The sequence below is a fragment of the Phoenix dactylifera genome, unplaced genomic scaffold (assembly GCF_009389715.1).
Source record: "Phoenix dactylifera cultivar Barhee BC4 unplaced genomic scaffold, palm_55x_up_171113_PBpolish2nd_filt_p 000026F, whole genome shotgun sequence".
In the NCBI taxonomy this organism is placed as follows: domain Eukaryota; kingdom Viridiplantae; phylum Streptophyta; class Magnoliopsida; order Arecales; family Arecaceae; genus Phoenix; species Phoenix dactylifera.
In genome coordinates this window covers 2323059-2349401 of record NW_024067667.1, presented here as the reverse complement: position 1 = coordinate 2349401, position 26343 = coordinate 2323059, and the positions used below count along the sequence as shown (strand labels likewise).

The 26343-nt window shown below is 36.6% G+C and overlaps 2 protein-coding genes across 5 annotated transcripts in view; both read left to right on the top strand.

The window, feature by feature from the left end:
- The window catches only part of LOC103712333 (probable protein arginine N-methyltransferase 6), a 34177-nt gene extending 20136 nt beyond the window's left edge, over positions 1-14041 (top strand). Inside the window, exons 8-13 of one of the 4 annotated variants that reach the window (XM_039115895.1) lie at positions 2603-2681; positions 2913-3007; positions 11053-11140; positions 13013-13131; positions 13260-13378; positions 13466-14041. In XM_039115895.1, coding sequence (XP_038971823.1) covers positions 2603-2681; positions 2913-3007; positions 11053-11140; positions 13013-13131; positions 13260-13378; positions 13466-13508 — 543 coding nt within the window. In that variant the 3' untranslated portion in view covers positions 13509-14041. Of the gene's footprint in view, positions 1-2602; positions 2682-2912; positions 3008-11052; positions 11141-12922; positions 13132-13259; positions 13379-13465 lie in introns of all 4 variants that reach the window. The other 3 variants (XM_039115896.1, XM_039115892.1, XM_039115894.1) reach the window with 3 other exon arrangements.
- A 2763-nt stretch (positions 14042-16804) lies between these two features.
- Positions 16805-26105, top strand: LOC120104560 (protein EFFECTOR OF TRANSCRIPTION 2-like). Its single transcript, XM_039115891.1, is given in 4 exon segments — positions 16805-16923; positions 23712-23733; positions 23736-24082; positions 24729-26105. Coding segments are annotated over 4 exon segments (852 nt in total). The 5' UTR covers positions 16805-16854; the 3' UTR covers positions 25143-26105.
- Positions 26106-26343: the final 238 nt, after the last annotated feature.

Sequence of the window (26343 nt, the reverse complement as noted above, 5' to 3'; positions counted from 1 at the left end):
TCATTGTAAGTGGTTTGTCATGAAACTTCATAAATTTTACTCATTATCTATCATACCCAGCCATTTTGCTTTCATTGGCTTGGTTCGGCCATGCAGTGACCGGATCTTGACTATGAATAGGATGATACTCAAGTCTCGCCATTTCGGTACCAGACCTTGTACCAGTGCTATACTAACACAGTGTCGGTTTTGGGCCGGTACGGCGTACCTTAATGATACTTAATACAAGCATACCTTAATTTTGTTTAGCTTAGATTCTAGGGAAACCTGAATAGAGTCACATATGTCCCTGTTTGAAAACAGAATCTTTATGATCCATGTCTAATGGATGCAAAATGAATTCATAAATAGAATTTTCTTCTTATCATACAAGATTTATGTTTAGCTTTTGGAACTAATTTTAACAAGAGAAAGAAGAGGCAGAAAAGTTCATTTTGGCTTGAATTATTTTTTTTATCATTTGTTTAGAAAAAGTGTAGCTTTAGAATTATTTGAACCATGCACATACTACATTTGGTAAAAGGCTAAAAGGTAATTGGAAATACTAATCTCTAAATTGATCTTGACATCAAGACTTTTTATAATTGAAAAGTCATGGTTTTGGTGATCATGAAACATTTATCTGTGGGTCATGCGGGTTTACAAGCTGAGAGTTTTTCTTTTCAGATTAATATAAACTAAAAAAGTCCTTTTTTCTTGTGCTTAACACCTTCTATAGGCTCCTACTGTTGTTTCCTTTCTTTTGTCAATCGAACAAGCAAAGCGAAAGTTTCACCTTTCAACTGGTCGATATTTATCTCTGCAATTTGGTTGATCGGAGAATGATAAACTTATTTCATGGTCAAATATACAATCTTATCACTTGACCTATTAAAAAGAATTACTCAACCATGTCTCAGTTCAAATTTGTGCTTCTTTTTTAATATACCCTTTTAACCACAGTTTGTTCAAGCACTTTATTCTATAGGTATCAATTGTTTTTGTGCATGTACTTTCACTTCAGTATGCTTCTCATCTGTATGGTTTGTTTTTGCGATATATGAATCCCATCTGATATTAGCTGTATTTTACATGGTACTCTGAGATAACATTTGTCCATCTTAGTGTTTACTAATTCAACTTCTAGCTTTTTTTATGATGGATAACTTGCATATTCATGCTGTCAAACTCTTTTCCATATTGTTATCCTACTCCCCTGTACCAGCATATTTTATCATGCTTGCAATAATGCATGTTCTGATCCTCCATCAGGCTCTGTCCTTCAACCAATCAGTTCGTGAGTAACAAATGTATCCATAGTGGTTTCATTATTCTCATAAGGTTGTTCTTTTTGAAGAAAGAAATCCAGGATTAATGATTTGCTAACTTGTAGTCTTTTGATTCTTTATGTTATTACAGAGGTATCACTACCCTCGTTTTCTATACTGATTATTGTAGATTTGGTTTGTTTTTGTCGACTCTGTCTACTGTAAGTGTGATAATTGTGGTAGCTTCATTTGTGGTTTGAAAGTTAAATATGTGGATCTAGTACAATTAATACTATATAGTTGATAATGGTGGTTAATTATTTAGATTGTTAATTCGATTACTGCTGTATGTTTTACATCATTGTACTACTTATCAAAGGAAGATGCTTTAGATGAATTAGGATGTAAGATTCTTTTTTTCCTCTTTGATAAGGGCATTTTTAGCTGCTCTTTATTATGTTGGAAGCAGCCCTTAGCATGCTAAATCCTTGTCTCCAATTATTAGTTAAATTTTATTAAAATCAAATGCTCTGAAAGACTGAAACAATGTATTTGTTAAATTTAACCTCAACTGGTGGACCCACTGTTATGTGTGCTGCATGGCGCTGAAGACAGCTTGGTTATTTGCGATTTGCTAAGTTGGCAACGCTTAGAATCTTGTGAGTCTACTTAATCAACATATGGATATGTTATCCTTTTTATTTTTAAAATAATTATCCAGTCAAAGTGCCTCTTAAAAGACTTCCATCATTGTAGTTCTCTCCTCTGGCATGTGATTCATATGACATGTTCTGTGGTCCATGTTCTGTTACCACTTCCTGTGCAGTTCATGTGCCGCTTGCCTGATGACCCAAGTCTTACTTGGCTGTTATAGTTTTACCGAATCATAGCTTTTGACATAGTCTAGTGTTGATATGACATCCCAAACGTCATTCCTCATTTTGACCTGGGTAATCTAAATTTAGCTCCATTGTACTGCTGTGGTTTGTTTCCATGGTAGTAAAACTTTTAAACCAGCAAAAGAACGTCAAAATCGAAAATTCTTAAAACTAAAACTCAACAATTCACAATATCTGGGTATTCATTTTGTATAGTGTATATATTTGATTAAATGATATCCTATATATGCCAATTTTCTACAAGATTTCTCCATCTGTCATAAATATCAATTATGTGAACTTTAGTTAATTTTATGAGCTGTTGAATGTGAATCCTGACGTATGATTCTTTATTAAATTTTATTATGCTTGCAACAACATCGCAATTTCTTTTTTGATCTTGTTTTTCATAAAATTTGAGGTAGTGGAATCCAAACAACAAATATTTTTATGCACACTCTTCCACATGTCTTGCAGCTTTATATGGCACCAGTTACACATACTGCTAGGTACAGTGAAAGCATTGATTTCTGGCGCGATGTTTATGGAATCAAGAGTAAGTTAACTACAAGTACTACTAGATATTTTGAGGGGTAATTGGTGGACTTGCATGAATTACTGGATAAGGTTGATTTAATGATTCAGTTCAGTCATTTGATTCCCATGTCATAGAAACAATTTTGGAATTACCAAGTCTAAGAAGGGCATGGAAGTAGGGAAAAAAGATGCTTATAATACTTAACTTGTTTAAATATACTGAAAATATCATTATGGTCAATGAATGCAGTGTCTGCTATGCTGCCGCTTGCAAAACAGAGTGCATTTGAAGAGCCATGTATAGAGACAATTACAGGAGAAAATGTCTTGACATGGCCATTGATGGTGAGTCCCACATTATGAATTATAGTTGTGGCATATGTGATGGTTGCTTTCCTTGCTTTAGTTATTTCATCACTCAGGTAACCTAAGAAATCACAAAATGATTACATGCAGAAGAATTAGATGTGAACTCTCAAATGCCTAACACAAACAGCCACATCATTTTTATTTAAAAAGAAAAGATAAAAAAATTCCACCTTTTATTTTAGCTGTCACTCTATTGTGAAAACTGAAAACTGCATCAAATGGACTGCTAATTCAACTTAGGCCCTTCTAATTATACGGATTTGATTGTTAATCATCTCTTATGGCTAATATTTTATCTTTGTAATATGATTATAAAAATATAATATAAGACGACTCAAGTACCAACATTTGGCCCTACTGACATATTGTACCAGCCATGCTGGCTGATGCCTTGGTGTCAGTATGGGGGGCATATTGTGGTATGTACTGTACCAGCCTGTGATTGGTAGGGTCTGTGCCTCAGAATGTATAGCACCTTATTGACATTTTAAAACATCAGTATCATAGTAATAGCAATAGACTGGTGGTAAAAGGTTTACATTGTCTATTATAATTACATATTTAATGTTGCCATTTTGGTAATTATTGAATAAATGTTTTTACCATAGTGATAAAAGTTATTTTTTCCTACTGCTTGCATGAGATAGACCAGGGTTCTAAGTTTGTGGGCAGGCAGATCTGTCATTGCTTTTGAACCTTATACTAAGATTAGATTTTTAATTAAATTGGAAGAAATGATTTATTCAGACTTCTTATTTCCTTGGTACTTCTTCTAACCTCTTACCTCTTCTGCTTTGAAAGCTGTTAGTAATAAGAGATTGTTGACCTAGCTCAAGAAAGATTGTTCAGGTCCGCTGAACTAATGCCGGATGCCATACCGGTCGGTGACTAGTACAGTATGGTATCGGTTCGCTATCGTACCGACACATAGTACTGTATAGTGTACCCATCATCTGTTTGGTACGCTATATTCTGTTTTTGTTCTGTTTTTTGTTTTTTTTTAGTTTTTAGTTACTATTTTAATCATTGTGGTTGTTTAATTTAGAATTTTGATGTTTTTTTTGTTTTTTCATCAAATAGACTTGAAGCACAATTAATGCAGCTGTAACATAACCGAATGCATGAGTACATATAATTGAACACATATAATTGAATATCTATGTCCTTCGTAGATGTCTCGATTGTGGTCATAGTCCATGCCTGGGATATTAGTCCAACTTTTTAGATAATTTATCCCATATCCTTGCATTCCATAATCTGTGCTACTAGATAGCCACCTCGATGTTAATCCTTTGTTTGATATTGGATTCGCCATCTGAAGATCACGGTAGTGAAATCTGCCTTGTAAGTTACCTATGATCGTGAAGGGTAGTAGCCACTCAAATATGACATCTTAGTCGATGTATATCTATGCGGGTCATAGCCTGGTTGTGTAAAATAGGAACCGGCGTACGACTTGGATCCAGATATCTCCAGGGATCCTGGTGCACGAGCGAGGTCATCTACATCACCAATGCCATATCTCTACAACCTCAAGGGGCCCATTTTCTATATGCAATAGTATCATTATAGGCTTTACCGGGTGATGCATTGTGGTTCGTATCTTGTGTGGCATGACAAATAGGGACTTGTAAATCGAAGACCCTGGAGCATATATACTTGTATCATATCCACTACTACCTTTTTGGCTACTAGATGTATTGTCGGTTGAACTATCATTATCGTCATCGTTGGTGTCGCGAGATGATCTCAGCAATCAATCATCCGAGGGCTCACTAGTCTTCGAAACAAAATGAACTGACTTTTAATTCACTCTTCCTAATGGAACTGCAGTTTTCTTTTTTTTCCTTTCTTACTGACCTGAGGAACTGCCTTCTTTCCCTAGATGCCCCTGCTTGCCCGGCTCTATGTGTGGTCTGACTGCACCCACCACCCTGATAGGCCGAGCCAATATTGGAACCAGGTCTTTTGAGTCTCCTCCGACCTGTCTGAGTCGATCGAGACCATGGTGGCCTCTTCTCCACATCTTTCTATCAAATCTCTGGGAGGTTGTCTTGGATATGGAGCCTTACGATGATGATCAACTATCCCTCGACTTTTGTGGCTACTTGACAGGATGTGAGTGTGGCATGTCATTCTACCCATTGTTATGTATCCACCCCAGCCTCTTGGTATGAAACTGGTCGGTTGAGGAGGTGATCCTAGCTCCTCAAGCTTTTGCTACTGCTATTGGCAGGGGCGGCCCAATACATTTGGGGGCCTAAGGCGAATCCAATGAATGAGGCTTTTTTTTTTAATAATAAATTTTTTTAATAAATATAAAATATTTAAAAAAATGATATGAAAATGGATAGCTATCAAGTACACTATTTCAACAAAGATACATGAATCTAATAAATATAGGCAAGAAATCTTTTTAATTTAATATTATTTTTGAATGGAAGTGCAGAAAAGTAATTATCCTAAAAAAAGGGCCATAAAACTGATTAAATAACTGAGATAATGCTTGGCAATATTGTTTATCATGTCAAGCAAAAGCGGAATAGGAAAAGGTCATCCCATGGCACTTCATGGTCAAGGTAAAGAAAAGAATTTGTCCAGAAAGGAGCTTCTCTATAAGAGAAAGTAGGGGCATTATGGGAAATTGACTCCATCTAATTAATAAAAGTCCCATCCCTCCATCTCCCCTTCAAGTGAGTACCCAAGCAGCAACCGCAACATCACAGCACAACAGCCATTCAACCCCCTCCCTCCTCTCTCTACCACCCAAGAGGGGAGAAGAAACCGAGAGGAGAAAATTAAAAGAATCTCCACCCTCCAAGAAGTCCATTTCCAATCCCCCTTTCTTCCTGATGGCCCAGCTGGATCAGGAGTAATGTGAGGGAAGGAAAACCAAGACCAAAACCAAACAAGAGAAGGGATGAAAGATAAGAGTGGCTTCAGGCGTGTATCAAGCCAACCAAATCCCTCCTCTCTCTCTCTCTCTCTCCATCCAAAACAAAACTACCGTCCCCAACTTCCTAAATTTCCCCTCTGCAGGCCAAGAAACTCTCCACCTCCCTTCCATCAAGGGGGAAGACTCGATATGGGGCCTTTGCTTCCTTTTGGTCACGGTCAGACCCTCTCTCTCTCTCTCTCTTCACCTCCCGGGGGCCTTCCATTGGCCCGGGGCCTTAGGCGACCGCCTCGGTCGCCTAAGGCTCGGGCCGGCCCTGGCTATTGGCCCTCAAGCGAGCTCATCATCGGATGCTTCTCACTGTATATGAAATCATTATGAAGTAGATCATCGTACTTCAACTCCACTTTCTCTGCAATACACTTCAATCTGAGCGTTAGATTGTATCGAACATATACAAAGTCATTCACGCACTTATGTGTGAGACGATTTCTTTGTTTGCTATGGATTAGAATGAAGGTAGACTAGTTGCGCTCAAGCTACTAGAGGAGACTGTCTGTGAGAAGATCTGATTATCAACCTCAGGTTTTCGATGATTGCCCAAAATGGAACTGCTATTCAGTTTCAAATGCAACCAAGCAGATTGCCTATGATACGCTACTTATCATAAAATATTAGACTAGCTATAGTTGGTTTTTGAAAATACTTGGATTCATGCTTGCTTTACTTGCCACAACTGGTCTATCGTTGAAACTGTGGGAGCCCTCCCTAAACAGTCTAGTTTGTGAAATACACACATTATTTGATGTCAATGATTTGCTTGAGTTGACAAGTAATGATCCCGCATGCTATTAATATTAACTTACCTCTTTGAGACTTCAGACAGTAAATATCAGATCAAGCTCTATCTTATAGATCGCTTTGCCTAGGGCGGTCCGAAGTTTCTTGTCTATGTCTGTTCTTGGGACACTATTGGAACTTTGGGTTGAGGTTGTAGGCTGTCCATACGTTTTGCAAGTGATTTAGTTAATGAATGAATTATATGTACTTGGATTGTATTGTATAGAATACTTAGGGCTCGTTTGGTTCGCGGGAAGCATTTTTCCTCCTAGGAATATGATTCCTGGGAAACAAATTCCTAGGAAGAGGATGCCTAGGAAAGTACTTTTGGCATGTTTGGTTGACCATGGAAAAGTGATAAATTTTCAAAGTGCTTATGTTTGGTTGGCCATCCACTTTCCTAGAAAAGTTATGTATAATTCCTATTATGCCCTTAATAAAAATTAGGTTTTTAATGTCTCTTTAATACTTCTTTAATGCTGAAGGGACTTTTTGGGAAAAAGTAAAAATGGAGTAATTCCTGCCTCATGGGAAAGTAACTTTCCCATGTTTCTCATGGGAAAGACTTTTCCATGAAATGTGGGAATCATATTCCCATGGGAATTCAACTTTCCCTTCTCTCTCCTTTGAAAACTCCAACCAAACAAGAGGCATCTCATTACTTTCCCGTTGACCATACTTTCCCCCCTTCTTTTTCCGCGAACCAAACGAGCCCTTAAGTATAAGAATGAACAAACCATTACCTTCTAGATGTAATTCCCTACCCATCTGATAATCTTACCTTTGCTCAATGTTGCCAATGTATTTTTGGGCCTGCTTTGGGTCTGCCTGCCTGATCTCAGCCTTAGCAATCAACATCATGCAACAAAGGAAGCCCATCTGAGGATATTTCTCATCATCCATGATCCTCAACACTTGATATAATAGGGTGATAGCGTTAACAATTCTCTTGATCTGTTGCCAAAACTACTGGCTCGTGACTAAGCCCTTCATGTGTCTGCCTTCCATGCCATCTCGAGCATATCTAGTTTCTTGTCTCTCAACACTTACGAACATTTGACGCAAGCTTGTTTTGTTCTTGATTGGACTATCAAGTGCAACGTAATTTGTGGCAAAGCAGATGACTGTTGGCCTCAATATCTCACTCTTGGTGTACTTCCTCTTCAAAGATAGAATCCATATGTGGTTGTATATAAATGTAGTAATGGACTAGGCTATCTCAATAATCTGCTTCTCTCTGCATAACGTTTTGATGTCCATCAATATTAGATTATGTTGTGTGTAGCATATGTGGTCCAGAAAATATGGTCGACGGATCATTAGAATCTCTCTTCATCAGAATCTCTCTGACAGGCTTGTACTATGGTCCATTATCCATGGCCACCTCCACGACATGCTAATCTCCTATCTGGTCAATAACTTCCGTCATCCTACTGAGGATGTAATAGGCATTGTGCGCCGGATCTGAAGCATCATCTAGCTTCTAGAAAAAATATCTTCATAGCATAATATGTTAGGAAATTGATGATGCTTTGCTTGCTGGGACCTGTCCAACCATCTCACCTCAGAATTAATCCATAGATGTCCCACTTTCATTGGTAGGGGGCTATCTATTTCTTTACTTATTGGCCGGTAGCTCACTGTGCGTGTGTATATATATATATATATATCCTTTAGCCCATGAGGTTTTACACTCAATCGACTCTTTGAATGGAGCTGATAGTAGACCAATAGTACGTGTTGTTTACTACATTTGCAAGGATGTGGCTGAAGTTAAACCATGCTGCATAGCTCTCTACATTTTCTTTTTCATATCCTTTAAAAGCATGGTACCATTTCTTTGCTGCCTAGAATTTTTGCTAGGAAAGATATGTAGATCTACATCATGAATACTGACCCTTGCTAGTATGTTTTTGGACTTCTTCCCCTTCTTACTCCCAAAAGTTCCAAACATAGAGGCTCTCTGGTCTTTGCCTCAACTGACAACCTCTTGGATCTACAAGGTCCACTTGCAAACTGGATATGCCTGGTGGATCAAGAGCCAAAATCAATAAAGTTTTTTTTTTAGGTGGACCTCCTGCAGGTATTTTTAATAAGCAGACACATCATGGAAACCACCGGCTAGATGTTGCATCAACCTAGTTAGTCATCTTCTCCTGAACTCCACTATCTACACCTCTAGTGGTGTCGATTCAAAAGCATCACCCATGGTCTAAACCTATGTTATGCTTCGGCTCCTTTCCAGATCCGTTTTTGCAAGTTTGAGAAACATGTCATGTATTTTTACATCAATTAATAATTACTTAATTAATTATTTAAAAATTAGTGAAGTTCTATTGTAATGCAAAAGTCACTAAATTAACTCAAAAAATAATTCAACATTATCTATACATCATGCTAATTTTTCATAGTTTTTATAATTATTTAAACATTTTAATTAATTTTTACATAAAAATTGATATTTAATTATAAAATATTTAAAAAATTACCTATGGTCCCAACCTATGTTTGTGCTTCGGCTCCTTCCTAGATCCATTTTTGCAGGTTTGAGAAACATGTCATATATTTTTACATCAATTGATAATTACTTAATTAATTATTTAAAAATTAGTAAAGTTCTATTTTAATGCAAAAAATACCAAATTATTTCAGAAAATAATTCAACATTATCTATACATCATACTATTTTTTCATAGTTTTTATAATTATTAAAATATTTTATTACATAAAAATTGATGTTTAATTATAAAATATCTAAATTTTTTTTTTTAATTAGATTAGTGTAGAACCATATCAGGAATGCTACATATGTTTTTATTTTTATTGATCATTATTTAATTAATTATTAAAAAACAGTAAATTTTCATTATAATACAAAAAGTCTGATTATTACTTTAGAAAATGTTTCTGAATTATCCATACATAATAATAATTTTTAGTTATTTAAACTTTTTAATTATTTTTAATCAATAAATTAATTTTTATTTATAAAATATTTAAAAATTAATTTTAATTCTGATTAGTTTAGCGACGTAGAGGTGCTACTACATTTTCCTCCCTGCGTATGCACTAATCACCAATTATTTTTAAATTTATTTAAATTTAGGCTTAGGATGCTATGCACATGATTTTGCCCAAATTTAAGCAAATTACTATCGAATTGGGGTAGCAAGTAGCATGCATACGCCCAAAAATATTACCATTCTTTTAAAAAAATTAATCATTATTTTTTGTTATTATTTTTAATTTAAAAATAATATTTTATTGTTAAAATTCATATACTTAATTGTGATTTGGCTGCATTATGTAGATCATCTGTAGATCCACAGTATATCACGAAATCATGCCAAAAGCCAAAACCCTTAAAGACATTTTAGAGGTTCATAAAGGTCCATTTACAGGCCAGGGCCATAAGGGCCTATATGAAATTTTAACAACGTCATGGCATGCTCAATTATCTCTTAACCTGGCTATGTTAGGTTCATTTTCCTCATTTTGGCCAATTTTTGACATGAAAAAAAAAAGAGAGAAGGAAGGGGAGAGGGATCTTTACCTAATTTTGGATTGGATTTGAGTGAAATTTAACCCTTTTTCATTGTTTTTGAGTGGAGAAAGAAAAATGGAGAGATTCAGAAGAGGCATGAGAGGCCTTCTCTACCCCCCTTTCAATCATTTAAGGTGGAACAGGGCCCAAACCACCTTGAACGGCCTAGTTTGGGTTTGAACCACCTGGTTTGGTCGAAATTGCCTGGTTCGGGCCGTGTTCCATTTCGAAATGCTCAATTGTCTTGGTTCAAGGGCAATATGGTTCGGTACATGCTGAGCCGGGCAATTTGGGATGATATAGCAGAAATTGGTTGTTCTCAAACATATATTTTCAACTTTCAAGGATGTTATCTTTTCCGGTAATAGCTTGTTTTGAACTTTTATTTGATTTATGGAGTAGCACTAAATGGGGGAAGACAAGACAATGAACTTTAAATATATGATGATGAAAGGGTTTTGGAATGTAAGGGTTATGTTCACCTCTTATGTAATTATATTCTTTAGACAATTTATCTATTGTATAAGAAGAGAACACCTCAACTTATGAGAATAATAATCATTTAATATGGCCGTATCCTTCTATAGCCCATTTTAAAGTGAAAATTATAAGCTGAAGTAATAATTAGAAAACAGTTGTCCTCATTGAGATTTCCTGTTTTCTGTTAGCACAGATACTATTGCATGTAGAAGTATGGAATTGTTCTCCCTTCATATGAATTGCTTTTCTGGATTTAATTAGCAGGTTATGGAAGTGGATTGCTATACAATCAAAGTTCAAGAGCTTGAATCCATTACTGCAAATTACAGATTTTCATCAATGTTAAATGGTAAGATATCCTAGTTTAGTTGCATATCTTATTTTAGCTAACATATGTGAATGCATTTCTTATTTTTCTTCCTTTTTACTACTGCAATAAGATACTATACCGTATATTTCTAGGTCTGTTGATTTATGGAATGCTCTTATAGTTATCGAGTGACAGTGGTTTTATACTATTCCAAAAATTACACTAGAGGAATCTAAATTGCATATTTTGGAAATGTGAAGGAACTCTAATCATCCTTTGCACAATAGTGGACATTTTTCATTTGCTGATTGGTGTGTTGAGAATATTGCACATTCATTTATAGTGAGTTTCCTCGTAATTTCTAGAGATGGTCAAATTGTTAACTAATTGCTCGAACCCTATAGCTTTTGGAATGGAAGAATAATGCATATCAGGGTTAAGTCTGTGCTCATTTGTGCTTGGAGATTATACTTTGGAGGGGATAAATGAATTGAGAAGAACAAATTGAAATGGCAAGTAGGCCAGTTTACTTGGGATTCGAGCCGTGGAATATCAACAACCTTAGCATCAGTATTGTGTTAACTAAGACATGGCCCTAAAAGCTTAAGCTATTAGGGAATGGGTCAACAATGTATCGGCCTTAACATAAATAAATTTTTGATTTTAGACAAGTCTAGATTTCTATGCAGGCTATGGACTCTTAGTTTTGAGCAAAGTTTTAGCCAAAGCATTGGAGTGTGAGATGTGTCTTCACAAGTTTGCTTGCAATTAGTCGAAGTACAGTAAGGAATTATATCATAAAATGAAAACTTTGTTATAAAAACAAAGCTCATATATTTTCAAGAATAATTGAGCAAAGCAATATGTGATAGGTCATTTTGCAAATAAACTATTTCTAGTTTGTTGAAGAGGTCGGTCATTTATGTTGATCTTTTCACATATTTAAGCTCAGGCTTAACAGGCTGTTTGCTTAGTTTGTTGACTATTTGCGGTATACCCTGTCATGTATTCTATTTTCTGTTTTTGGCCTTTCCCTTCTCCTTGATATTTACCACCTCTATATTTTCAAGAGCCTGGGACTTCAGATCTTTTTTGGCTTTCCAATTTAGTTCCCAACAGCAATATTGACCATGTAGTTCTCTTCTTGGACATTGTAAGAGGTTGATTTCCCAAGTATATAAAGTGGTTGAATTAGCTTATTTACGGTTTTCTGAGTTACCTTACTTAGCATGGGATAGACCAGGTGGAACCGAAATAGAAAGTATCATCCATATTCAAGATCCATTCAAACAAATTCTAGCACAAATGCGAAGTTGCAGGCTCAGTTTTGAGAAAAAGAGTTGCAGATGAAAATAAAGGGCCTTATCATCACTACTGTCTAATGATCAGTTTTGAGTGGAGGTCAGAAGTACCATCAAAGCCTAACTAGATTCAAACAATCAGTTGGAGTTCTGAAATTAAACTAAAAACAGTCAATTCTTGTGTTCTTAGATCCTACAGAATATAAGATATTTGTTCTGTTCTTGTTTTGGATGAATTTCAAATGATGGCTGGTAACTTGATATGTATCAGGTGCAGTTGTCGCAATGCACACGTGTTCATTTTTGAGATGGAAGCATGTAATCTTTGTTCTTTAGTTAATTGTCTTTGCCTGTTCAATTTATCTGTCTTTTCTTTCGGATATCACCTGTATATAAATGTTATCCTAACATTCTGTATTTGTTTTGTATCTAAACTTCTTGTCAAGAAAGGCTTACTTTTGCTTGATAAACTGAGAGGTTACTTTCCTTTTTTCCCCTTTTCCCCTCCTCTCCCCTGAAGCTCCTCTACATGGGTTCGCATTTTGGTTTGATGTTGAGTTTAACGGACCTGCAATTTCTCCTTCCAACAACCATCTGCAATTTCCTTCAGGAAGTCCGTCTTCTGATCAACATTCACAAAACTCTAGCCAGAGCAAGAAACGGGTAAAATCTGATGAAACAATTGTTCTGTCCACTGCTCCTGAGGATGCTCCGACACACTGGCAGCAGGTAAATTGATCGCTTCTATTTTCTCATGCAATTGCTAGACATTCTTTATTTCTGTATTCCTGATATTTTTAAATCGGATACGACCTTATTTCTATCTCTGAAACAAAGCTGCCCCTAAATTCTTGCAGACCCTGCTGTACTTATATGAACCAATAGAACTGAAGCAAGATCAGATAATAGAGGGTTCTGTTACATTGACTCAGAGCATGGAGAACCCACGGTTCCTTAATATTCACCTTGCATACTCGTGAGTTGCAAAATTATATTATTTTAAGTTCGAACCATTGTTACACTGTACTGTAGAAAACTAATGTGCCTCTCTTTCTGGGTTCAGTTCAGGAGGTCGATCTTTCGTAAAGGAGTCTGTGATGCGATGATATGATTTCCTACCGTCCCTTGACAGTCCGAATGTTCTCTTAACTGGGCCCTCATGAACAGTTTTATATTCATGGGGCTGTATGATTAATTTGCCGCAAAGTTACATTTCTCAGACTTTGAAAGTGCTCTATGAACTTGCCAGTTTTGTAAATCCAGTTATGTTGGAAATCCACCCTGTGCCAAGTATGAGGTGTGAGATTATTGATCATGAGCTTTCAACTTATACCATCGGCATCATTGGCTGGGGATTGATCGCTTTACATGATGCCTCTATCGCAGGTGATGTAAGATGTACATTATGGCTGTTGTAATGTATAAAATCAGTTGTTACATCTTCACACCCATAAATACATGTAAATCCAATTCGTACAACATTACTGCTGGAGAGATTTCAGAGCAATAATTTCCCAAGTTATAGTGTTTTGCTTCTCTGTTAGTTACTGCTGACGATTATTAACTAAGGTGTTGATTGTGGCAACCCTGTTTGTCTAAAGCTTAAACTGTTATTGCATTGATTTACTATTGATATCTATGTTTTTTCTTCCTCTTGGTTTGTTAATTTTCCTTGGAGGCAGTGATGAGTATAAAACTTCTTACTTCAGGCGATACAAAAATTTTATTTGATTTCTTATGTAGGGAAAAGGATGTCAGATGGTTATCATGTAACAAAAGTCTGTTAGTTATGAAGAAATAGCTACTATAAATCCAAGTCTGATTCCCTCTATTGGTGAAGGGCTGCATGCTTGGGAGGCGGCCGTGATATAAAGCCTGATTTTATTGGGTCGTTGGTGAGGACTGGTTTTGGTTGATCATTGCTTTTTCAGTATACAATCGAGTGACCAAGTAACTTAATCTAATGAGTTAAAAGCATGAGGAACCAATGGAGAGAGGATGTCCTGCTGCAGTAGTTTGGGCTTGAAGCTTTAATTTAAGGATTACAAAATTCCTGTAATCCCTTGTGACAATCTAAGGTTTGCATTTGGCATCGCCTTATGCCATTTCTGTCTCGGCTTCTGTGGTTTTCAAAATAAAAGCTGAAAACTGGAAGTGATACCAAACAGGGCTTTGTTATATAGGGTCCTTAGATTCTGTTCTTCCTCCTTACAAATATGAAGTTCAGATGTTCTACAGTTATGCCTCAGTCAACTAGATGGAATAGGTCATGCTGTTAGTACCATGATTCTGATACTCCAATGTTTCATGCGTAGTTTACGAGCATTTCACTGTGCAGGAATGACAATTTCTGACTTGGGCTCACCAACCTGCCTGGAATAAACAGGTCCAGTGAAGGTTTTCTGCAATCAGGTTGGTTTTGGAACAGATTTCTTCTGCTCCGCAGCATCACTCATTTCCCTGCCCACTGCCCCAGTCTTGCATGGCAGCTGGGGACTGCTGCGATGCGTCGGGATTATGCGAGTGGCAGGTGGTGCTGCGAGCAGGGGAGCGATGCACTGAAACATATACGTATGTATATGTATGTATGTATGCATTCGAAACTATGTATGGATGCATTCAAAACTATGTTAATTTGATTATAAATGGGTTGGATTCGGATTGACAATTTTCTGACTCCTAGCCCAACATATTGCAACTACAACTGTATTGTGTTCTCTTCCTGTCACAAGTGATACCAACCTGCCAAAAGCTATAGGCTTAATTTCTATGAGATTCTTCAGTTTGTCCAAAGTCCACACGGTTCATCTTTTCAAGGTTTAAACGTTCAGGAGAGTCCTTTTTATTTTAGGAACTCCCCTTGATCAAATGCATCAAAACCCTGGCAAGGAAACATCAATCCACCAGATATCATGGAATGCCATTTTTCCTTTTTTTTTTTTTTCTTTCGCCAGTTCCTAATTAGAGAGCACTGAGCATTGCAATGTTATTAAGTTCCCCCGCTCTCTACTAGTTTTATTTGTAGAGAAACAGACTTCTCAATTTTGAAAGTCACAACACATGATTTGAAAATGTGGAATTTTAGATTTTGTCTGTATATTTCTCTGACCCAGTGCTTGTGCTTATCCTACCAATCTCTGATATCTCCTTAGGAGTGTCAAGAGAAACCAGTCATCAATTTCCACTGGCTCAAAGCAACCTTAGCAACCACAAGTCTTCTGATGTAATCAGTGATGGGGAAATCAACAATCCTAAACATACATAAAAATAGAAAATACACACAAAAAATTCTATGTTGAACCATAAACTTCAATCTTATATGTAGCAACAAATAAAGATCATAAAATTCTCTGTCGAACCAAACAAAGAAAAAGAATATACATATAGGTAGGCCTTAAATGCTTTGAACCTTGTTCCAATTTCTTGGCCATATGCGATGGTTTTTCTTTTCTAAGATTATGTGATGGGATGTCTGTGTGATGAAACATGAAGTTTATTTGGTGTCTGGATATGTATCCCTTGATACAAGTTGCAATTGTGTAATTAAACCAATGGTTAGAAATCATTTAAAGAGTAGGCCTACAAATAAATAAATGAGAGCTAATATATTATATATATTACCAATATAATACATTAACAGTATATTCTGTAAAATTTAAATAAAATATATCATAATATATAACATATATTATTAATATTTATTATTTTAATGATCATATTTTTACCATATAAAGTAGTAACTAATTATTATTGTAATATACTGCATGATATATGTATCCATTATATATGAGATAATATGTTTTACATGCATAATACATTCACATAATTGTCATTATGGTATATTATTTATACAAAATACTAACTGAATCAGTCACATAAATTTTCATATAATAATATATTCTTATTTCATAAGATATATTGTAATATATGCAAAAATAATAATACAAAATAATCATCACATACATTCTATCATATTTAAAATAGTTAGATATAACATAATATGTTGCATTTGATTATACTCTACTATTATAACATGCAACTAACATATATACATTCATCATTACTACCATTATAATGGTTTTACTCGTCTCCAAAGCAAAACATTTCAGCTGTTAAAAATGTTACTGTAGTTGTTATTTCCCAATTTATACCTTCCAATACCAATCATCTAAAATAGTTTTAAATGACAAGAATCATCCATGAGCGCAAATCTTAGATGCCAGCTGTAAGACATCAAGCAATACGTTATTCTGCACCAGCAGATGAATGGTCGTGATCTGGCCGAACCACTGTAACGGTCGAATCAGTTCAAATGTGAGCGGGGTAGCACGGACATTTCCGATCCCGGCACGGGAGGGACGTAGCGGGACCACACTTTGGTAAAGTTGAGCGCTACAACCATAGACTACTGTTATACGGTCGTCTCGGTGAATCTAGGGGCGATGGGAGAAGATGTCTGCCAGATTGAAGAGAGAGGAGTGCCTGCGAACCAAGCATGATTCCCTCTTCTCCAAATGGAAGGTTAGTTTCAAATATATTTTTCTTGTGTTGATCTTCTATTGACTCCTTGTCATGTTTTGTTTCCCTGTCTTTCTTTGATGAGGTATGGAGATCGTATAGTTGCCAGTATTTGTTGTTTTTGTTATCCCCCTTACCTTTCTGCCTTTTTAACTTTATCTAATTAGATTTTCTTCTTGCTTTGATTTGTCTACACGATCGAGTAGTTTTGAATTTGAGTTGACTTGTGGCTACATGTGCTTTTCTTGTGTTGAAATTTGATTCAGTGGTGCATCAAGCTTGTTAATGAGAAATTAGAAAATAAAAAAAATTAGATTTAGCCAGAAAAGAGGAAAAAGGATCGACCTTGCTCAGGTCAGATTCTTGTGAAAAATGTTGCTATTTTTTCTAGGAAATGTTAGTAGTATTTAAGGAGTACCTTTTTTTTTGCATGATTGTTATAGACGCAGAGAATTGTTGGTTTCTGTCTCTGATAATGTGCACCTTATTTATTTGAATAATGTCCTTTCTAAAAAAAAATTAATGCGGATCAGAGTTCTGTTGTTGGGACTAAAACAGTGTGTCGGAAAATTCCAGCATTAATTTGACTCTGTTTTATGGATCGCAAGGTCTCTTATTTTAAGTGAAGGGAAGGGATTCCAGAGAATTGTTGTAAAACTGTTTTATTAAAATCTTGAAGCAAAATTTGAGGGTCAGGTCTTAATCTAGATGGTTACCCTTGGGGGATCATGACACCAAATTTGTTTCATAGTTACGCTAAACATTGAAAGGGTATTTGGGAAGCATTGTCTAATCTGCACACCGACAGGGACCGAATAACATACTATAGGAATTAAGAGGAAAGACTTTGACATTTGAGCTGGAATAATGATAGCTTGCAGACGAATGAGTTAATGTTGAGTTGTGGAGTTTAATTTGATCCAACATTGGTGAAGCTAAAACCTATGATAAGTTGCTAACGTGTTTGAGAGCCTTCCACATGGTTTTGATTTTGTAATACCTGGCCTCTTGTAGCCTGGGTCTGGTCCACTTGACCGGCCTAGAAGGATTGGCCCAAATCGGCCCAAAAATCTAAACCCAAAAATGAAAAAAAAAAAAAAATTTAGCGGTGCATGTGCACTGCACATGCCAAGGAGAAGACAGACTCCCAATGGGAGTCATATTCTCCCTTGAAGCCGGTAAGAGTTTGATGCGGAGAAGGATTTGGGACTTGGATTTCAGCTCTATTTAAACAACCCTAGATTCCTTTCAACCCCCACCAGCAAAGCATGGTTCCAAATTGAAGTTTGCCGGTGTTGCCAAGCTATTTCCTAAGCGTCATCTGCTACAGCCATGGCTTAGCATCACAAAACCAATTAAATTGATCTTGTTTTCCATCATCCCAATCTTTTAGATTGCGGTTTCCAGCTGCAAAACCACTAGATTTTGTCAAAAAGGGGATGCTTGGTTGGTTCCCCTATTTTTGGATTGAATTTCAGCCTTATTTTCTCTCTCTCTTTTTCCTTTTTGGCTATCCTCTCCGACGATGCTCGTTGCCGAAGTTTGTGGTTAGTCCCTTGCATCATCCCATGACTGTCATCGGAGCCTAGCCACCGACAACCATCATATCTCCACTAGAGGCTGAAACCCCTGTTTTCCATTTGGTTTCTTTATCGCCTGCTACTGTTATTGCCTACTATTCACTATCACTTGCTGCCAGACCTCCGGCTGCGCCACCGCCTCTTTCTTTCTCTTCCACTTCTTATTGGGGTGACAGGAGGAGCCGACCCTTCCTCCTCCTCTCTTTTGCAATAAGAAGAATAAGAAGAAGAAGAAAAGAAAATAATATATATATATATTATAGTAAAGAAAATATATATTCTCTCTCTTCTCTTTTTTTTTTGCATGACCTGTGGATCCTCAGTGGTATCCCCTACAGTATAGGTTGACCACAGTAGGGGATCCTGCCCCATGGCTGTTGGGCGACGTACTGGTCATCACCCTAGTCCTTGTTTGCTACATTTTATCGCCTTTGATCTCTATTAAGCCACTTGTATCCTAGTCTGACCTTGATCAGACCAACTCAGGGCGTTGGCATTACCGCTTGGCCAACCTTGTCCTTCCTCCACCTTCTTCCATCCTTCTCCTGATTTAGACTGTAATATTCTCTAATTATTGAGCTTGATCTTCTGTAAAGGTGCTAGGACTTGGAATTTTTATTTCAAATTTGTTATGGTTAAATTTGATAAAAATATAATTTTGAATATTAGGTTCTAAAGAAGACTCTCAGGATTAGTTGGATTTCTTTGCTCGTTGTTCGTGCAAAGTAAGTAATGATCCATCTTTTGTAGATATTTCATTTAAATAATTTTATTTTTTAAAAACAGATAAATTAGTCATCAATTTATGTGTGATTTATGAGTTTTATGAAATTGGGTTTTTGAACGGAAAGTAAACTTGCAATTTTGAGGTTTACAAAATATTATTGTTTATTGATTTAAATTTTATTTATCAGTTAGATTTGTTAATTAATTAAATTTTGGATTTTAGTTATTTTAGTTATCTCCACTGTGATACATTTTATATCATGTTGGAATGCCTTACATGCTTGTGGGGAGAGTTCTCCATTAGTATGTGGTTGTTGCTGCAACCGCAGCTCGCAATTTTGGGGGAGGGGCATAATGAATTTTAAATATAATCAGCAATTTGATCATTAGAAACTAGGAGTATTAATTCATTATGCGCACTCCACTCAGGGTCAATAACCCAAACATATCGTATTTGACATTAAGGCACACAAAACCTGGCATGACTCACATGCCTATTTAGGGATTTCATGAAAGTACATCTTTATATCTTGATCTTACTCGATATATCTCCATGTTGTATTATATTTTTTAAGAGTTCATACTGGTTTGACTTGATGCTCTTTATCTTATTGTTTTTTCCTCTCCTCTTCCTTGTGTGGGGTCTCATTTTTACATTTTAGTCGTTGTTTGGTGTGCCTTGCCTTTACTTACTAGTTGGAAGTGTCATAGTTGCGCAAAGTGGATAGGGGACGTGTCTGCTTGTGTTTGTATGTCTGTAGGTGTTTCTCTTTCAGAGAGAGATACCCCTATAGAAGGGTGTTTGTGTTTGCCTTCCTCATTCTTAGAATAATATTTATGTCTAGCCCTTAGAGTTAATTAACTTCTTTTCAGGTTTATTTTGATTACAATCTTACAGATATGGATGATCTATAACTTCCATCAAGTTGAATTGAATAACTACCGCCAATAATTGATCAGCATAAAAGTGTTCATGATGGCAAAAGTGAAGAAGATTTTTACTTTGTTCCAACAATCAGAGTTTATACTCAAGGGAGGAGCCACGTTGGCACCCACTAATTCCAGAGTTCTCTTAGTAGTACTACTCTTTCTACATTGGTTGTCCTCATCTTCACTTAATACGCCCCCTTGAAAGAACATCAAGGCCCCCGCTTCCAGGAACATCAAATTGGAGCTTATTTGAAGCTCCCAATTGCGAGACAACATGGGTCTTCTCAGAGGGAGAAGCCTGTGAAGCAGGGTCCATTGATGTACCTCCCAAATTTCTTTTAAGGAGGGGGAGGGGGTGTATTAGGTGAATATCAAGAGCTCCCAACTTGACTCTGTCCCTTGTTTATCATCCAATCTTCCCGAATAATTTAAGGAATTCTTTATGGAAGGTCAACTAAGTTACTAGATGAGTCCAACTCTTTACCGATCTTTAGAAGCTGTTTTCAAAAATTTTTTTTACGTTTAATTGTATGATGTATCCAGCTGACTAACACATATTCAAGGTTGATTTTTTTTAGCTAGATCTGAGAGTCGGTTAACACGGCATGCATAGGTAAAGATCTCTTTCTTTTGATGCTTAAAATGATGAAAAATCTCATCTAAGCTGTCAAATACTTCAGCTGGAATAAACAACCAAATATGTTTTGGGATTCAATTGGCTGTGACGTGAGGTTAAATCATTTAATAAAAAGTGTTTTAAGCTTATTTGATGTATAAACTCAGGTTTTCTGTACCGACCCATACCACCTGGTTACCGGGTATACTGCACCAACCTAATAAGTTACTGGTACGATAACAGGGGCTATACCAGCACATGGTACAGCTGCTGTCAGTGTATCATATGTTGGTTAAGGGGTCTTCTGTGCCACCCTGACCAATACTAGTAAGCTACCATAAGTGATCTTGTATCGAGACTGAAAACCTTGGTATAGACAGCATAAGGGCATTTTATGTAGTTTAATCTTGAATTTTAACAAGTAACAGTAAAATCAATCCTTGTTGATCTATTAAGGATGCATCCATATGATACAGTTTTTGGACAAGAGATTCACACTTATTCTGACATGGTCCAGGTCCTATGATATGATGACCCTATCCCTATAGGATCCTAGGGTTCTACAAAGTATATTGTAATCCTCATGATAGATGATGATATGATCAAGATAAACCATAACCATCATTTGGTAGTTGCATTGTTTGCTCTCCATTATCAAACTTTGAAGATCTCATGGAGGTGAATGATAAGAAGGACAAGTAGTTTACTATAATTTTAGTGTTTCAGATTTCTTTTAGCTACTTAGGTTCTACTTTAAGTAGAAATAGTGCACAAGGCTCCTATCTTAACCAGACAGTTTTAATAGTCTTGGAGTCAATCAAAACAAATAATAGCCATGTTTAGCTTCCTTTCTTCCCTATCTTTCTATCTTAACTCATCCTAATTCCTTCCTCCTCTCTCATCTCTTTCTTCTTCTTATTTATCTTGAATATTGTTTCCTCTAACTCTGAAATTGATCATATGTAATCAAATCATGCAATTAATTTCTTTCCCTTTCCTCATCCAATTTTCAATAGGCTATTGCTGTTCGTATTGAAGAAGCGATTAAATTTACAGTTTATAGTGAAGTTTCTGCAGATATCAGCTTTTGAAACCTGAGATTTACTTACAGGACAACTATGAATCTTCATAGATTCACATGAACTTTGAGATTTACTTTCTGTGATATCCTTAGAAGCCTCAAAACCAATTTACTGTTTGGAAATTCTGTTCTTTGTAAGTACTACGTATTATTCAAAGTATGGTTCTTCTATCTATAGCATGTATCCAGTTATCTTTACAATTAAAATTCTTGAAAGGCAGAGAAGCTTCTCTGGATTTCATTACCAACTTTCAGAGTTCTTTATGTTCGTTTTCCTTTTGCATCTGGGCTACAGCTTGCTCAGATTCACAATTAGTAAATTTATTGGAGTGCACCTTATGGCCAGCAGTTCATTGTATCATTGGCAGAGACCACCATCACACTCTTTGTAGGAGGGCTAGATCCAAGGTTCGCCATCTCAGTACCGAACCCTGCACTGGTACTATTCTATTAAAGTGTTGGTATGTGGTACGGTACGAGACTGCATTTTGGTACGGTACGGTACCGACCGGTATGGTGAACCTTGGCTAGGTCTAATCTGACTTGAAGAAAAAGACTAGCCATAATATTTCTTGAGCTAGGTAACCACTAGCCTGTTTTTCTTATTCATGAAGAAACAAGATGTCTGTTAATAAAATAACTATATGAATATGCAAATATGATTTTCCAATGGAGTTTCTGACATTTAAAACCCATAATATGAAATGAGCTTCCCATTAGTGAACTTTTTAAAACCAACCATCAACTTCAAAAAAATGGTGATCTGGGAATGAATTTGTAAAGTTCTCAACAAGGAAAAAAAATCCCTGAATTTCCCAGTTTAGGAACTTCCGGTAATGAATGGTGGCCCTGTTGCCAAGTTCAAGCGATAATCAGTCAGTAATACCTGTCAATATTACTTAAGACAAATTCAGGAAAACTGAATCCAAAGTTTGGATCGTCAAGATATCTACGAATTTCCACCAGTGCAAGCCCTACAATTTTGAGTGGATGTTTCAAGCGTGAATCCAATGTCTAATTCTTTGATAGCAATGGGAAGTAAATCTGGGAAATGAAGACTGATATATGGAAGTATAATCGCATACATCTACATCTGAATTTGATTTTCACTTCTCTGTACAAACCTCTTACTCTATTGGGGATGAATTGGCATTGTCCGTGTGTCATCTATTATGGCTTAGTTAGGAATGCACATGCAATACTCTCTCTCTCTCTCTCTCTTGCTCTCTCAAAAAAAAAGCAATACACATGTAAAATAAACTGAATTTTTAATTTTTCATGGCAATATCAAAGTAGCCATGATTTTGTGTCAGATTAAGTCCTCACTTTTCATAAAACTTACTTCCACTTTGATTTGTTAAACCAAAATCTTGGGCGGGGGGGGGGGGGGGGGGGGTGCGAGCGGGGTGGTGGGTGTATCTATATAAGTGCATGTGTATATTTGGTCATGTTTCTAATTTCCAAGTCAATACTTTGAACAATTCTCATAAACAACCAGGATGGGAGGAAAAGGCAAATAGATGCTTCCAAGCTGCATCTTCCTTTATAACACATTTCAGAGCATGCATATCCTTCTGTGTCATCATTTTGTAGTGCTTTGTGTAAGAGGCATGGAGCAATATGACTCTTTGAATTATCCAACAATTGCTTGGTACATGATATTATCAAACTTGAATACAAGCAACAGAATTGCCATTTGTAAATAATGTTAAGAGCTTACACTCTTTCAATATATATTGTAGACATGTTCTCACAGACATTTTTTTGTATGTATATAAAAGATTGCCTTCTCTCAAGCTCATTTTCACTCTTTTTTAAGTAAGTTGTTAATGTTTTTTTCCCCTCTATATCTGCTTAGGTCCTTATTGGACCATCTGATTGGAGGACTACTCCTTGGGAAAAGATGGAGTAGAGAGGTACAGGATCCATAATATTCCTATATACAGTGCATGCCCTGGTCTCTATGAGTTAGGCATAGCTTCAAATCTTGGAGTTGAAGATAATAGGACTCGCAGGCGTGCTTCAGAGGATGTTATTGTTGTGTACCTTGGGCAAGCTGATAATGTTAGAACAAGGCTCCAACAATATGGCCGTGAAGGAGCTCATTTGGACCATAGAAATTTGATTATTTCTGCAGATAAAATTGAGTTTCCCTTTACTCAGAGTGGACCAGGACTGTTCAAAGAGATTTTCTCAAGGGGACACTCCATCATGTTCAGATGGGTTCCGGTAAGGTGGTTTTTCATTTATGCTTCCTTCTCTTTTTCTTAATACTTTAGATGACCTATGAATTTTGGATATCATAATGAAAGGTATTAAAAGAGGTGATCCATGGAACTATGGCGTTCCAATATTTTAGCTAAGCATGAAAACCATCTTGTAGCACTTCAAAGAACATGCAAGAAATAATACAATCATATGGTACCAAGAATGTAAAGTGTTTTGGAACTTCTTTTAGTATAAAGATTCTATTAGATAGTCTTGGACCTAGGATATAACAATGGGATAATGATGATGACAGATTGGTTAATAATAGAAGTATCATCATCAAATGCATATATAACTAAGGCTTCCATCTATATCTTATCTAAGGTAGTACTCTTGCAAGTTTTACTGGTAAATAAATAAATAAATACATCTGAGAAAAAAACCCACATGCCCAAGTAAATGTAAAATCATTACTGCGTGTGAACATCTGAAAAGCTTGATCCATTTTGTATGTCAAACAAATTCTAATGCTCAATGGTATCAAACATGTGTTTTCGACAGTTCATAGAACTTGTGCTGGCATTTCTAAAACACCTTTGGAAATTTAAATCTTTCCTTTATTTTTGCTGCTGTTTTGTGCTTACCCGGATCTTGTTGAATTTGACAGATGTCTAGCAAAAAAGAAGCTGAAAAGACAGAAGCCAGGCTGCTTAAAGTCTTTGACTATGCCTGGAATAAACGTGGCAATGGTGTCTGTCGCCGAGAAGAGATCCTCTTAAAGTTAGATAATGCAGCCACCAGCCCAATCTCATCTGCCCATAGAAAGCTACAACAGTGGAAGCATACTGTATTTGATAAGAAAGAAGGGATCAAAATCAATGGAAGCATGCCACTTGATGAAGTGGGATCATCTGATGGTAGGAAAGGTTTTCTCCCAGAAGTGCTCAAGTTTGTTACTTTCCGTCCTCGATTAGTTCAAGGGGGTGATGGCATTCCTGGGGATCATGACATCTGTGGAGTGGCTATTAGTGGTGGATTAGTTTGTAGAAACAAACCAGTTAAAGGAAGAAAAAAGATGTGAAGAGCATAAAGGAAAGAGGATTACTGGCATTGATAATGTAACTGGCGGAGAAGTCACAACAAACCTCAGAGAAATCATCTGTGTGTGGTTTTGTCTCAGAAGACGGTTCTGTTTGTTCCGAACTCGCAATTCATGGAAAAAAGAGGTGTGAATTACACAAAGGTAGAAGGATTTTTGAACCTCATCTCCACATATCATCTGATAATAAACTCCAATCTCAACTAGTTCAAAGAGACATATGATGCTGACCTGGAATATAACATCTGTGGTGTGGTCTATGGTGATGGGTCTATTTGCAGGAAAAAGCCTGTTTCAGGGCGAAAAAAGGTGTGAGCATCATAAAGGACAGAGAATTGCTGGAACTAAATTAATAACAAGCGAAGATCAGATGACAAAAAAACATTGTAACCTTGATGAGCCCTATGATATCTGTGGGGTGGTCACTGATGATGGGTATGTTTGTAAGAGGAAACCAGTATACGGAAGGAAAAGATGTGAAGAGCAACAAAGGAAGGAGGGTCACATCACCTGGGTTAATGATAAGCATAGAGAGCTATAGAGCGGCGAGCAGATCATCATCTGCATGTGGTGTCACTTTAGGTAATGGTTCTATTTGTATGAAGTCACCAGTTCCAGGAAGGAAGAGATGCTCACTACACAAAGGTAGAAGGATCACCTAGCCACCAACTCCAAAAATATGTACAAGTATCCAGTTTTCCCAACTCCAGAAGTTGCTAAATTTTCACTGAACTCTGATATGAAGCCTGCAAGCATGATAAATAATTTGTAACGTGTGTTTGGTTCATTGGAAATGCGAGTTGAAATGCCTGTGATTTGCTCCATTGTACTCCTGATACTCCATATTTAAGCGACTGTCAGAAAACAGCTTTTGCTGGTGCAGTACTTTCTGTGTTATTGAATAGTGCAGTTGAAATAAAAGGTGCAATGGATTTTTCAGTGCTCCCTTTTTTTTGTTTTGCCTTTCTTTCTTCTAATGGCAATAGAAAATATAGCATGATTGCATGGTAACCATCAACTGTTAATTCGGATGGTATCACCTCTTGCCACTTAAACAAGGTTGACTTCAATTTTGGTTTGGAGTCACCCTCAAAGGGTGGGTGGGAATAAGGGTGGAAGGTGAGGACTAGTCCTTCTGGTCTCAAGAAAAGAGGGGGACAAAGACTATATTGGCTGTATTTGC